This window comes from Poromitra crassiceps (assembly GCF_964638095.1).
Source record: "Poromitra crassiceps genome assembly, chromosome: 1".
In the NCBI taxonomy this organism is placed as follows: Eukaryota; Metazoa; Chordata; class Actinopteri; order Beryciformes; family Melamphaidae; genus Poromitra; species Poromitra crassiceps.
In genome coordinates, this window is record NC_139623.1 from 97,043,301 (window position 1) to 97,058,776 (window position 15,476).

Sequence of the window (15,476 nt, forward strand, 5' to 3'; positions counted from 1 at the left end):
TATTTAGAGATTCAACTATTAACTTTTTTTGTGCATCACAAATAAAAAATCAATGGTGATTGAAAAACAAGACAGGATGGGCCTTGCCTCGCTTGCAGCCTTGCCTTGATGGAGAGAACTGGATAGAACTCGTGCTTTTATTTTGAAATGCCGCACCGGATGAGGCTGCACATCTGAGGAGGGAGGGAGGGAGGTAGAGACGGGTTGGTTGATGTTGAGACAAGCTCGTGGCAAGTCGGTGCGCTGCTCTCAAAGGAAAGGAACATTGGAATGTACGTTTTGCACCACACGACCACAATGAAGGAGGTTTTGTGTGCGCTGTGCACTCTTCTCCTCCTCACCAAAGCCTCATCTGAAGAGGAAAGCGCCAATGTGAAAAACTCCCAATGCCACAACTACGCGGGAGGACACGTCTACCCCGGGGAGGCTTTCCGTGTGCCCGTGTCGGACCATTCCCTGCACCTCAGCAAAGCAAAAAGTGAGTCCCCGAGACGTAGCTAGCTAGCAGTACCATTGCACTGTCTACTCGCTACAAACTACAAAAGGTGCATGGTAATTTTCCTCACTGACAGACAGGTGCTGTTGCAGCTATAGTGCTACTGCAGTGCTAGCTACAGCTGTCCTGGCCTGTACAGTCAGAACAATAGCAACAGCCAACTAAATGTCAGTGTCTTTTGTAGTTTATGCTATGACATGATGGGCTGTGACTTTTGAGTGTATTTTTGGGAGGGCAATGTGGAGTTTTTATCGTCACTTTTAACAGTAACCCTAACTCTTTAACAAACCATTTCCATTTGGTAGGACACGTCATTCTATGAAGTTAGTGGTGTTCCTCCCTCCGCCCCTCCCGAGATAGGTGAATCACTCCTGGCAGTGTGGCAAAGCACCAAGCCTGCCTGGTTAATATCCAGGTTAACACCACTGACATTAACACAGGAAGATATTTAGCATGGCATTTATCTAACAAGGGGGGGGGGGGGGGTGCAGTGTTGTTGACAGGAAGTGGAGAAAGCTCTAAGGTTATAGAGGACTGGTGAAGCACAATCATAATCTCTCCTCTGTTATTTTGCTGCAAAATAGCAGAGATGACATTTGAACATTTTGAATATGTCATGAGTGATCCAAAGGATGGTTATGGTTGATATTCATGGTTTGATTTTATTTCCACTCCAGTTTCCAAGCCTGCACCACACTGGGAAGGAACCGCTGTTATAAACAGTGAATTCAAGGAGCTGAAACTGTCTGACTACAAAGGCAAATATCTTGTCTTCTTCTTCTACCCCCTGGACTTGTGAGTAATGTTTGAGACAGACATTCGTGCCATCATGACTTCACTTTACATTTTGAGTTTTGGCTCTGAGGTTGTGGGTTTTCCTATTTGTTTAATCTTTTTGCAGCACGTTTGTCTGCCCCACTGAGATCATTGCATTCAGCGACCGTGTGCACGAGTTTCAGGCCATCAATGTAGAGGTGGTCGCCTGCTCTGTTGACTCCCAGTTCACCCACCTGGCATGGTAAGCTTTGAGTAAACATACTCAATCTGAGTTGGTGCCATGATACTTGAGAATTGTCTTTTCTATTTCAACCATTTGTTTGTTGAAAATCTGTTGCATTTTATTTAAAAAACAAGCTTTTGATTTTGATGTGGAAGAAGATTGCTTGTTCAGCATTAATACCTGCACTTGTTTACCTGTGTTGTACATTAATGCATCAGCCTTTCCATATTGAAGACAACTGAACCCTTTATCTGAAAGCCCTCACTTGTTGTGGCATACTTGTTTTTATGGCTGAGTGGTCAACTTTATCTTTTAATCATAAGAAATTATAGATCTTTTTCATTTGTTTATATCACATAAAAAAATGTGGATGTCCGCATAGTTTAAGGGACTGTGATTCTGCTCTACTGACTGTTGAAAACAGTTTGAACCTTCATCTTCTGTGGAATAGCAGGGAGATTGACTGAAACTTGATGAACTAGTTTCCCTCCTTGCTCACAGACTTAATAAATGTTTTTTTTTGTCTTGTTGTTTTCTTTTCTTGATAATGTTGTAGCCCGATTGTTTAATGTGTGCTCCTAAAATTAGCAACATTTTTGATCACAGTAGGATTAATTAGTCTGAGGGAATGTATACACACACACACACACACACACATACACACACACACACACACACACACACACACACACACACACACACACACACACACACACACAGATCTGTTTTTCTAATATTTCTTGTTATCAACAGGATCAATACCCCCAGGAAGCAGGGTGGACTTGGGCAAATGAAAATTCCACTGTTGTCTGACCTCACTCACCAGATTTCCAAAGACTATGGAGTCTTCCTGGAGGACCAGGGACACACACTCAGGTACAGCATCACATGCACACATTCTATTGTAGATCATTAACTTCATAATGAAATAACACTTATGTTATGAGGCCATAATGCCATGCCATGAACTATACAGCTAACAGAATAAGGAGTGATGAGGCCTAGGGATGTCGAAAATGAAATTTTTTCTTGACCGACAACCGACCCTCATTAACGGACTATTGATCGGTTAACCGAGAAGATTAAAATACGCTATTTGACTGTCTGTGCCCCATTAAACAATTACAATGCTTTATTTATTTTCATTAGAAAGCGTTTATTTTTACCTCTACAAGCAGAAAAAACACATTAACAAAACAAAAAGACAAGTTGAATCCTCCAGCACACTAAACAAAAACATTCCTATGATAGGCTACTGCGTAGGAAGGGGGAAACGCGGAGGAAAAAACTCACACTCACTCACAATTCTCAAATGAATGATCTTACTGCAGGTGTCAGAATTAGTCTAATAAAACCAGCAGAAACTAATTTTAAAAGCTCAGAACGAAAATGTGTTGCTAATTGAACGAATTTCCACTTTGAAGAGCACATCACGACACGCAGCCGCTCCAGGCTGCAGGGCGCACTTACGCGCTCATTGCTCTCTCCTCCTTTTAGCATCATTCTCACTAATTCAACAGTGGTTTACCTGCTTTTGAGATATGCAAAAAATAGTTTGCTTCTCTCTCCACTCTTCTCCCTCTCTCTCTTCATCTGCGACGAGGGCTGTAGGCTATATGCTCTCTGTGTGTGTCTGGCGGCTGGACAACACATGAGGGCGAGTGCAGCAAGTCCGCACGCAGCTGATGCCCCAAACGCAGGCATCAAATGGGCTACATACCGACAGCACAGAACCATCAGTATTTTGGGGAAAAGGCCACTAATTTATATGTAGGCAGGAGGCCCAATGACCGATGAATAAAAAGTTGTTATAACGTAGTTTTGCGTCGCTGTCAGCCAGAGGCTGTAATTAATCGGCATACCTGTCAATCATGCATTGCTGCGGGAGGATGAAAAAATGAAGCGGTCTGTCCAAACTTTTTACCGATCTAATCTCATCATGAGATGCAGTGAAATATATATTAGTAGCCGATGTGTTTAGAAGAGCATTCTCACTCAGACAGTCTTGCTATAGTGTAGTGTAGCGTTATATTTTACATGCTTGCAATATTTAAAGTGTCGTGAGATTTGTTTGTGGAGCACATGACGGCGGGCATGAACGTCGCTGTGTGGAGAGAGAGACGGGGGGAGAGCTCAGAGCACTTTGGTCCCTGCTGGATCATCATTTGACGCTCCAAAATGGAAACGGGTACAGGCGTCAAGGCAGTTTGACACGCATCAGAACGCTCTTGGTGCGCTTTCGGCGGTTTAAAACAACGGGTGGGCTTCAGAACGCGAGCGTTTGGGGCTTTAATCAATAGCCTACAAACAATCCATCTCTCGCTGTGAAACAATTTCTCCGAACTGGCATGTGTTGGACAGTAAAGAGTAACGTTAATTGATACTTTTCAATCGTCAATTAGACCGCTTCATGTCTGCATCTTTGGAATACTGTAAAAACTACTGTAAATTGTTTCGCGTGTTTCATCATTCAGTGCGCGCATATGCATGCGTGTGCATGATGGACATGCAGAGCAGACAGGGAGGGAGAGAGAGAGTGAGACCGAATGAGCCAGTGAAGAAAAAGTAATGTTTTACTATCAACCATGATTAATGCACTAATGCACTATGCAGGGAAACGACAACAACAACATGATTATCAGGCACTCCCTTACTGATGCAACCGGTGACATTTTAATTTTTTACTTGCATTTGCGTTGCCCACCCACATGGCATAGCATGTGTTAAAGGGCACGTGCACATTTTTTTAACCATTTAACTGATAGTATTAATCGGTTAATGTTGAAACGGTCGATTATTGGTTAAACGGTTATCGGTCGACATACCTAATGAGGCCATAATGCCATGCCATGAACTATACAGCTAACAGAATGAGTGAAGTGATCTTTGAGTTGTGCAGGAGTCAATAAGAGCTGACTGGTTGTAGGAAACAGGTGTGAATGATAGGTGGGAATCATTTCAACTAGGGATGCTCCGATTGATCGGGCGCCGAATATCAATCGTCCGACATTCAGCTCTATCGGCTTTGATCGGAGTTCTCAAAATGGCCGATCAAAGTAGCTGATCAGATGCACGCGAGACAATTAACTATGCACCTAAAATGACTTCACTCCTCTCTCCGTCAGCGTAGACACCCACACACTCTTGCTCTTGTCTCTTCCCCACTGTTTTTGTCTATGCTAGATGCAGATATGCACCATACAGTACCTACATACACACTAGAGATGCGTAGATGAGCTTTTAATTTATGCCATCCTAATCCATGTGTATGCATGAACCATCCGCGCAAATTATTTCCTAATATTGATCCGCACTGGCTGTGCACCTGACATTTCACATCGCTATATTGACTTTTAAATCAAGCAGCGAGTCTCGCATTGGGGAGACAAACTTACTGTTTCTGCTGCCGTCCTCTGTGCGATCGCTGCAGTCCAGGACTCCAGGTAATAAACTTCCATGCTGTTGGAGTCACATTACATGTCCAGCACTTGCCCTCATGTAGCCTACTAGGCTAATGCTAGCTTTAGCTTTAGATCAAGACTGAATTGACCTCATCGTATGGGGAAATACAAACGCGTATTATCTTCCATCAGCGGAGACTCCTGTTTGAGGTTCTGGTGACATCATTCACCATATATGGATCAAGAATGCGAGGCATCCCATTGACGTTTAGCGCATGGCTATTGTTTACCATCGCCATGGTCCTTTGGAGTCCATTGCTTGATCCCAAAATAGTCTTAAGAAGGTGCCTGACGAAAAATGAAGCTTAAAATACATTTATAGACTAGAGAATGTAATTAATATTACTTTTACATACATCATTTCACTCGCCTCGCAACCCATCCATTATTAATCAGAATGTCTATTTTTATGATTTAAATAATAATAATAATAAAGCTACATGATAAAAAAAGAAGGCTTCAATCAATGCTGTGATCTGTGATCGGCAATATCGGGATCGGCAGATACTGATTTCAGCAATCGGTGATCGGCCGCAAAAATCCTGATCGGAGCATCCCTAATTTCAACATCTCTCCTTGGTCTTCCTATATAGTCCACATAATCATGGACATAACGTCTACCGTAAATTCCGGACTATAAGACGCACCGGTGTATAAGCCGCGGGACCAAAATTGACTATTTTTTTCTTCTATAAGCCGCACCGGACTATAAGCCGCGGGTGTTTTGATGTTTAATTACCATATGAAAGGGTTCGTGCACAGAGAGGAATGTCGGGAAAGCGATGGCTGTTTGGGGAAGCTCCCATTTATTAACATTTCAACAAAACAAAACAAAAGTCAGGTCACTAATCCCCAGACAAAATCACACAACAATAGGCTATATGTGCAGCAAACCTGTAACCAGAGAAGTCAAGTCACTAATGCTCGTCTTCCTCTTCTTCCTGCGTACTGAAACCACCAAAGTCCTCATCTTCAGTGTCGGAAACGAACAGGTTCAGGGTGGCTTCGTCAACCACTCTCCTCTCTCCTTCATTGTCACTCAAAACCAACGAACTCCTCTTCATCTATAGCTGTGTTTCCATTACAGTTTTTCGCAAAAGAATTGCGATATTTCTACAACTTCGACAATGTACAATTGCGACTTGTAGGCGTTTCCATTGAAGTTGCGTTTGAGTGATTCCCCGTTGCAGCAGCTGCCACAGTGATTACGCACGGGGATCTGCCCCATATCCCGTCCCCTGCATGCTCAAATCCAACCAATGGTCAATGGAAATCCCAACATGAAGTTACAATGCATATAAACGAGCCTGATTATCAATTCAAAAGAAAATGAGTCGCAAAATGTTGCTGGCTGCGTGAATGCAGTCAGCGCGACAGGCAGAGGAAAAAAGGTAGCCTAATAGCCTACAACTGGTCCGATTTAGAGATGGAGGGGGGAAAAGGCTGATTTGGTTCTATAATTGCACCTGAAACGTGTGCAATGTATTAGCCTACTCACAGTCACTGTATTCACTTCAGACAGCACCACCGCACCAGTGTGTGCTTTTCATCCTCTCATCTCGCCGCTGTGCCAAATGCGCGCACACAGGCAGCCTGCTGTCACCATGGACCGATTTCTGCCATTAAACATTATCTAATTTGCCCGGCTACGCTTTTGCACAACACTCGTCTTTCTGCTAGGTAGCGTTGCTTCAAAGTTTTCCACTTGCTGCGGAGGTTTTGACACGGCTATCGAACCTTACTTACCAAACTTATTTTCCGCTCCTTTTCCAAGGGATAATATGGGTCACATGACGTGCAAATGCGAAAAATGTGTTTCCATTACACTTTTGCGATAAACTGCTATATCGACACGTCTGAAAAACCACCTCATGATCATCTACTGCTCGTTCTCATGCTGTCGAGAACGAGCAAAGCTTTTTTTTGGTGAAAGAATCCTCCAGGGCGCTTCTTGTTAACAGTCCGAGTGAGTGGCAGGTCGAACGTCAAAGGCACTTCATCCATATTTATGATCTGCTCCGGTTCGATGGAATATTCCTTGATCTTCCTTTGTGTGAATTCGCCGAAGTTTGTGATTTTCTCCTGGTAGTCGGGGGAGGGAGTTGATGGGCTTGTGGCCGTTTGCTTACCGTAATTACCATATGTAAGTGGTCACGCACAGAGGGGATTGTCGGGAAAGAGATGGCTGTTTGAGGAAGCTCCCATTTACCGTATTACCGTAACATTTCAACAAAACAACATAACACAACACCACCGTTGTTTATTTTTACAGTGCACACAGTGTCCGCGGTGTGGTGAAAAGAGGGCAAGAGAGGAAATTAAAACAGAAGTGGATTTATAGTTAGAAAGAGTGCTAAAAAAGAGAGATTTTTTTTTTTTTTTTTTTTTTTTTCTGAAAAAATCCATAGATAAGACGCACCGTTATATAAGCCGCAGGGGCCAAAAAACGGGAAAAAAGCCGCGGCTTATAGTCCGGAATTTACGGTACTTTCATACAGCTGTGGTATGTCAGAATTTCCCAATTTGTAGTTTGACTGGCATCAATATCTGTAGCTTTCTGTAACAACAAATGTGTTGCTTTCCCACTAAATGGGAAAAAAAAGATTTATACAAGGGGATGTTACGGTGTTTTTCGCGTGTCTCATTTGTCCCACTTGTCCTTGTCTCTATCAGGGGGCTCTTCATCATCGATGACAAAGGTGTGCTGAGGCAGATCACCATGAATGACCTTCCAGTGGGACGATCTGTGGACGAGACTCTGCGGCTGGTCCAGGCCTTTCAGTACACTGACAAACACGGTGAAGGTACTGTACGCACTGAATCTCAATGTTAATTGCAATTTTAATAAATGGCATACATCCAGTTTGTCATTGAGTAGCACAGTGAAACTAATAGCTGGTTTTCAGTGGATGCTTTGAGCCATTGCTCTTAAGGTACTGACTGGAATGGTGTTATCTTTTCAGTTTGTCCAGCAGGATGGAAGCCAGGCAGTGACACAGTGAGTATCTCTGGTTGATAACATGTTGTATAGAGAGCCAAAGTGAAACGTCACTTCCTGCTTTCTCCCTGTACCAGCGCTGAAATAAATATGAATGGCAGTGAACGTTACTTTTTTGATCCCGTTTGAATTGTGCCACGGGGTGCCAACGTTAATTTTGTCAATTTAAAACATAACTTTGCGTGTCAAGAAAGTCGTCAAACTGAAACGTATGGGTTAGTTTCGTATAAAAACTACATCGCTCGTGGAAGCTCGTGGCATGTCGCCGGTCTTCAGCTTTGCTGGTAAAGTGACGTCACTTAGGCGACAGTGTATGTAGTCTTTCTGATTTATAAATTACAGTGCAACAGTTTGGCGACAAACTGTGACTTTCTTGACATGCAAAGTTATGTTTTAAATTTACAAAATTAACGTTGGCACCCCGTGGCACAATTCAAACGGGATAAAAAAGTTACGTTATTCTCCGTTCACCGCAATTCATATTTTTTCAGCGCTTGGTACAGGGAGGAAAGCAGGAAGTGACGTTCGCTTTGCCTCTCTATAGTGTCTGTGGTTGATAACATGGTAAATAGTGCATGCAGTGGTGGTGTAGGTGTGCATTTGTTATGATAACAAAGATTTGTTGTGTACTAATGCAACACATTTTCTCCCACAGATTATTCCAGACCCTTCGGGCAAGCTGAAGTATTTTGATAAACTTGAACTTTGATCTGCCTTTTCTGTGTTACCAGTCTGTGAAAGCCACCACTCAAAGTTCAAATAAAGACCTTTTCTTAAGATGTTGTCTTGTCTGGTACTTAGGAAGTAAACCACTCATCTGACTGAAACGCCACAGAAAAATATTTTTGTTTTTATCCCTGACAGTTTCAGAGCATGCCTACACTGGGAAGGAACAGCTGCCATTGACGGTGAATTCAGTGAATGTTTGGCTGATCCTCTGAGTTAGCAAGCCAACAGCCCAGGTTGGGAATTTTGTCATTTTACGGGCAAGGCCATCTGGCCTTCAGCGTCGCAATTGTTTTTAGGGCACAAGGCCACATGCCAGGGCACAAAGGCAATTGCTCTATTGACATCATGAAGAGTGATTTTTCTGAAATGTGTGTTAAAATGAGCCAATGGCACATACTTTGCAATAGAGCAGGCTACCTTAAACTGAGACCACTGACACTTCTAAAGCAACTGACAGTAGCAGGCTGGTAGCAGGGCACTGCCAAGGTGGCCTTAGGGATCTCAGGGCATCACAGCAAGAGGGAGGGGCACCGGGAGGCCATGGCCTCTGTAATTCCCACCCTGCAACAGCCGATTACAGAGTATTACAGATGGGTAATAAACAATAAAAGGAGCAGTGATGAAATATGATTGTAGTCAGACATGTTAACATACTTGCGGGTCACAGTGACTATTTTGAACTATCTCAAACACAGTCCATCTAAATCTTTACCTTTGCCAGTGTTTTTTTTAAGAGAGTTGAATGGCATGAAAATAATCTGCCTGAGGTGGATGAAAGCAATGTTAGCCATGTTCCTGTGTACCGACCATAGGTACCGACATTAACCCCCCCTATAATTCTAGATGAGACAGGAACAGGAAAGTGAAAGTGTTGTAAATGGCAGCCACACAGCTCTGACAAGGAAAGCAGTACTGCTGAGGACAAAATGCAAGTGCTCAGATAAGAGGACAAAACGTAAGGTAAAAGACTAGTGTGTGTGTATATTAATGTGCCTATGCTGCATTGCACATGGACAGTTGACTGCAAGTCTATTTTAATCTTCCTCTATTGAAACTTGTGGAGAAAACATGGTTGATTTTATGAAACGGCGAACTATTAAAAAGCTGAAGAAAGCTCCTGGGGTGGATCTGAATGTTGTATGTGACCACCTGTTAAACCAGCTTTTCTCCTCATCTCTCTCCCATCCACCCTATAGACTCCTTCCTAATCTGAATGTGGGACGCAGCAGGTGCACACACACACACACACACCAGATCAACACAGTACCCAACTATTGTGACTTTGTGCTCTCATTTTCTGGCTCTATTTTTATTAATAATGCCCTATCCTGTATTTAGTGTTTTATTTTCCCTGTGTTGTCCTGTCAATGTTTTGTCTTTTGTCCTGAAAAAGAAAAAACCCCAAAACGTACTGGGCTGTTCCAAAGACAGATATTGAAAACTAGCCAACTATAGTTACATAACTCTTTTCAGTGCCCTCAAAAAGACATCCAAGACTGCTTTTTTATTGTACTATCTGGTCATGCTGTCATTTGGCCACATGGGGCCCTAAAACAGTAAACTGGCAGGGTGCTTTTTTCTTTAGCAAAGCAGCAGAGTGCAGGGATATGATGATGAACATTTGCAAACTCTAGTTCACATGGGGAATATCCTAAGGCTTACTTGCACTGCAAGTATAATGTTTGAGTTAAGTAAGACAACTCTAACCCCATTGGTACAAAATCTCAAATGCATATATAAATAAATGGGACTTAGGGCAATCTCTTTTTCAATTTTTGTCCCATTGATGTCATAGGTGATGTCATAGGAGAAAAATCATCTTATGACATTACTGATGATGTCAGGCAAGCACTGATGTAAACTTAAGGGGCACACACACAACCGCATGCATGTAAACTTAAGGGCAATAACATTTTGTGAGCAACACACACCTGCGCGCGCCAATAGATGAGGTTAGGGCAAGCCCGTGCAGTGGCCGCGATGCGTATGTGAGCTGCAGGGTGGGTGAGGCCGAGCTAGCGAGCCCACGCAGCGGGCGAGTTTAGGAATCGAGTGCACATAGCGCGCAAGATGCCTAGTACGCATAAAAGGCACTTCCCTGGCCTACCATCAATGCTACTCAGTAAATAAGATTAGCCATGTTTCCAAACAAGCAGCAGCATTTGTCTAGTGGCTGTTTGGCCTCATGAATCTGTAAGTGATTTCCAGGTCACTATCTTTAAAATAATCTTTAAAATAATCTAGAAATAACTGCATCACAGTTGTTTGCCTCCGCCAACAAGTCAAGTTGCCGTCTACATCCATGTCTGTCCAGACTCATACAGTACAAGCTAACAAGCACATACTGTACGTACCTTGAAACCCACGGCACAGTGGGTTTCACTTTAGGCAATGTTTGGGGGTACCTCAACACAGGCCCGGTTTTACAGGGGTGCAAAAGCATGCATTGCACCCTTATTTTAATTGTCTGCATGCTCAGTTGAAAAGAGTGGTAATTTATTTTTATTTTTATAAATGCTCCAGCTGCACACTTACTGTTTCAACTTGAATTGTAATTGTTGTTTTTCTTTGTTCTTTGATGTGAATTTATGGCTTTTTGGCACCTATATGTAACCTTTTACGGTTGAGATAATTGTATTATCATTATATGGTCCAAATATTTCAGTAAAGCACTTGAAACGCTTGAAATATTCTTGCTTGGCTGGTATCATTCTACTTGAAATGATGGTAAAATGCATTAATCTTAGTAAAATAACATGTCAAATTTTTTGGGCGGCCCGTGCATGTGCACCCCTTTCTATCTAGGATGCATACTAGTCATGTTCTGGAACCGGCCCTGCCTCAACAACACGGCTAATCATTATCAACATTGAAAATGGTCCTTCCCTAAACCACCCACATCCCCCCAGCCACTCCCCCTATACCCCCCCCTCGATCCCCGACTATGACCTTCCTATTCCTAGCTACGGCCTCTTTCCCCTTGCCTCACCATGTCCCTCCCACCACCCACATCCCCCTACCCACCCCTCGAACCCCGACGCTCTACAACCGTCCTATCCCTAGCTACAGCACATTTTCCCTAGCTCCGTCCCTTACTGATCATCACGCCCACCACCCACATCCCCCTAGCCCTAGCCACTCCCCCAACCCACCCCTCGATCCCCGACTCTCTAATACCGCATCCATGACAACTCGGACCGCTGGACGTTTCAACTCGGAACCTCCGCCCCTGGCATATTTGCGCACTTCCCAGTCGGAGTGAAAAGAGAGAAAAACCAAGGAGGGTTCTGGGAAATGGAGGCGGTAATGCAACATTTTGGATGAGATGTGTGGATATGACGTCAACTCGGACAAAGCGGAGCTCTGAATGATACCTGAAATTCCAAGCTGTAATTCTGGCCTGGATGACCGTTCAATTCACTTTTTACAAGTCAGAACCCATTTTTTCCAGTTCCGAGTTGGCTCGAACGGGGTACTGTATATAACCTTCCTATTCCTAGGTACCGCAGGCAGCCCATTTCCCCTTGCCTCACCACAGTCCTCCCACCACCCACATCCCCCTATCCATTCCCCCTACCCACCCCTCGAACCCCCACTCTCTACGACCGTCCTATCCCTAGCTACAGCACATTTTCCCTAGCACCCCCCCCCCCCCAGTGTGTCTGAGAGTGCATCTCTGTGAATGTTATGAAAGCAGAAGTGAGTCAAGTGATCTACTGAAAAACAATCTGACAATCAGAATCTTTTATTTATGTGGGAAAGAGATTTCATACTTTTTCCACATAAGTTACTCTTTACTCCACTGTGTACCCATGTGCAGGTGGTCTCATCTATGTAGTAAACTCCTCTATACAGACCAAGTTAATCTTTAACTTTTCAACAACATTCAAGTCAGCCACTGTGACCAACATTAAGATAAGCACTTACCGGAAAAAAACAGAGGCATGACCTAAATGGCGGTTTGCCCAAATATGGATATCTCAACACATCTACTTCCTCATTCCTCAGAAGTACATAAAAAGGGTGGATGTGCTCAGTGAAGTCATTACACTTTGTGTGAAGGGGCCGATGTAATTGTGTAAGAGGTTTTCTAAATTTACTACCGGGGGGTGAACTCCTGAGGAGCGAATGAAGAAACAGATTTTGCTTACTTTTACATTCAGAGGACTAGTAAGGAAAGGAAAAAAGAGTAAAAAGAGAAAATGGACAAGTTTATATTACGGAAGGCCGGACCCAAGGACGTGTCAGATATCTTGCGACTCATAAAGGTAAGCTAAATGGTATTATAACTTAATCCCCCCCCCCCCCAACCAAATCTACTAAATATGCGAATTCACTGAGGTTCTAAACCGAAGTTGTGTTTCTCAGATGTGGGATAGGCACAATTCATTTGCTTCCTCTCTCTCTTTTCACCTTTTAGGAACTTGCTAAATTTGAAGAGATGGAGGAGCAGGTCGTATTGACCGAGAAAGGTACTTTACCCTTCGATATATTTAACTATGTTCATATTTGATACACATGTTTTTAGTATATTTACCTATATACAGTATTCTTACAAAGAAAATAAAGTTAGGTCAATGTCCCACTCTTAGAACTACTTGAAGACGGCTTTGGGGATCATCCGTTCTACCATTGTTTTGTTGCTGAAGTTCCAATAGATCAACAGAGCTCAGAGGGTAAAGACATGACACCCAGAAACCCACCTTAACACTTAACATTCTAGAATGTGTCAATCATACAATCAGCCTCTCTCTCTCTCTCGTTAGGGTACACTGTGATTGGCTTTGCCATGTACTACTACACATACGACCCATGGATTGGGAAGCTGCTTTACTTGGAGGACTTCTACGTCATGGAGGAGTTTAGAGGTAAGGCAGGTGGTCTGATGATGTTATATGATGGGTGCTAAAGGTTAATCAGTTGTGGAGAGGCTGTTGCAGCAATAAGGGGCATTTTAACAGTGCCCCAAAAATGCTTTAGTTGCAGTCTGTACATTTAATCTGTTGTCTTCTCTCCAGGTCTTGGCATTGGTTCACAGATCCTGAAGCTTCTGAGTGAGGTACAGTAGCCTGTGTATTTCTTCATTTGGAGATAGACCTATAGCTGGAACTTCATTTTTGACTGTATTCTGTACTCCATTAATGTTTTCTTATCTGCTCCCCCCCAGACGGCCGTGAAGACCCGCTGTAGCAGCATGCACTTCATTGTAGCAGAAAACAACAAGAAGTCTATCGAGTTCTACAAGCGCAGGGGGGCGTCTGATCTCTCCTCTGAGGAAGGCTGGCGTCTTTTTTCGATTGACAAGGAGGACCTGCAAAAAATGACTTCCAAATAGAGATGATTGACTTGTATTGAGTACTGATAACAATGTTCATGTTTTGCTGTCAGTGATTTGGCAGGTTCAATAAATACATTTATCGATCAACTTTGCTCCATGCATGTTACCTTTAATATAAATTTATGGTGGTCTAAAATGTATGTTTTACTTACTTATTCTAATTTGTGTCTTGTGTTTTTCACCATCTTGTTATTCAGCATGTCTAGCCACGAAGACTAAATGTGGACTTGTTTTGATAAGCTCAGAGAGAAAAACAAGTGTTCAAAGTTTCTAAAATGCCTTTCTCCTAAAGTTAGCCTTAGTTTACTTGTTTGCACTTTGTGAATAACAGGGCAAAGTTCACCCATAAAATTCATTGATTGATAAAAGAATTGAACTGTGTTTATATCTATATACCATGTGCAGCAGCATGTGATAAGGGTGTTTCTTAATAGTCAGATTTCTTCACATTTTAACAACTCAAAATGTGTACCTTTGATTCATGGACATAATGCATAGCAATATTTATGTTTTGCATGGACATTTTTGTGACTGAAATGAAATGAAGAGTTTTAATCACATACATTATCAAATAAATAGCCTGCTGAATTCAAGGGTACCCAGGAATTAACCCCGAAGCATGCCACTGCAGACACCAACTTGAGGTTAGTCCATCAGAATCCACACACTGACCCACCGCAGGTGTTATAGGCCTCACGTCACCTCCTCCTGACAACACCTGAAACTGATATGTCTGTACCCAACTCGATCTTTACAACAAGAATAGCTTTCCTGGGCACTGCTTTGTCACCTAAATCTGGCTCTGTCTCTGACTAACGGCCCCTACACACCACAGCGATTATTTTTGCGTGTAGATGCTGGGAGTCACTGCTGCCCATTCATTTTGTATTGGATACATCACTTATTGCCTTGCAAAGCATGCTGGGACAACTGGCGGTGGACAACAGCGACAAGAGGAGGGGCCAATTTGAAACTGACCAATTCAAAAGGGAAAGACAGCAAGAGAGCCAATCAAGCTGCAACACCAAGCAACCGAATACCGTCTGGCTCTGTCTCTGACTAACGGCCCCTACACACCACAGCGATTATTTTTGCGTGTAGATGCTGGGAGTCACTGCTGCCCATTCATTTTGTATTGGATACATCACTTATTGCCTTGCAAAGCATGCTGGGACAACTGGCGGTGGACAACAGCGACAAGAGGAGGGGCCAATTTGAAACTGACCAATTCAAAAGGGAAAGACAGCAAGAGAGCCAATCAAGCTGCAACACCAAGCAACCGAATACCGTCGACTCACAACCCTGACGGCTCATGTCCACCGCCAAGCGATAAGGGCGATGTACTCGCTTTCGCCCTGTCAGCCCTGCCCCGCTGCTGCAGCTTGGTTGGCTGCCTTGTTGTATTTCTGTCTTTAATTGCTCAATTCCAAAATGGCCCCTCCTTTCCTCGCTGC

At 43.2% G+C, this 15,476-nt stretch overlaps 2 protein-coding genes across 2 annotated transcripts; both read left to right on the top strand.

Moving 5' to 3' along the window:
* The first annotated feature begins 206 nt into the window (after positions 1–206).
* prdx4 (peroxiredoxin 4) lies at positions 207–8,732 on the top strand. The gene is made up of 7 exons (XM_083648786.1): positions 207–478; positions 1,174–1,291; positions 1,398–1,514; positions 2,250–2,372; positions 7,631–7,761; positions 7,921–7,955; positions 8,611–8,732. The coding sequence occupies exons 1-7, from the start codon at positions 271–273 to the stop codon at positions 8,662–8,664; spliced, it is 786 nt and encodes a 261-aa protein (XP_083504912.1). The 5' UTR covers positions 207–270; the 3' UTR covers positions 8,665–8,732.
* A 3,988-nt stretch (positions 8,733–12,720) lies between these two features.
* On the top strand, positions 12,721–14,109 carry LOC310776175 (diamine acetyltransferase 1-like). The gene is made up of 6 exons (XM_083636357.1): positions 12,721–12,952; positions 13,105–13,156; positions 13,277–13,360; positions 13,451–13,552; positions 13,703–13,743; positions 13,852–14,109. Exons 1-6 carry the CDS (start codon positions 12,887–12,889, stop codon positions 14,017–14,019), a joined length of 513 nt encoding a protein of 170 aa, XP_083492483.1. The 5' UTR covers positions 12,721–12,886; the 3' UTR covers positions 14,020–14,109.
* Positions 14,110–15,476: the final 1,367 nt, after the last annotated feature.

Excerpts from the sequence above, each read along its gene's own strand:
- prdx4 (XM_083648786.1), top strand. The coding sequence starts at position 271 with ATGTACGTTTTGCACCACACGACCACAATGAAGGAGGTTTTGTGTGCG. Across the intron at positions 1,515-2,249 it reads CAGTTCACCCACCTGGCATG|GATCAATACCCCCAGGAAGC; the intron begins GTAAGCTTTGAG and ends TGTTATCAACAG. Across the intron at positions 7,762-7,920 it reads CACTGACAAACACGGTGAAG|TTTGTCCAGCAGGATGGAAG; the intron begins GTACTGTACGCA and ends TTATCTTTTCAG.
- LOC310776175 (XM_083636357.1), top strand. The coding sequence starts at position 12,887 with ATGGACAAGTTTATATTACGGAAGGCCGGACCCAAGGACGTGTCAGAT. Across the intron at positions 13,157-13,276 it reads GGTCGTATTGACCGAGAAAG|AACTACTTGAAGACGGCTTT; the intron begins GTACTTTACCCT and ends TCCCACTCTTAG. Across the intron at positions 13,361-13,450 it reads AGATCAACAGAGCTCAGAGG|GGTACACTGTGATTGGCTTT; the intron begins GTAAAGACATGA and ends CTCTCTCGTTAG.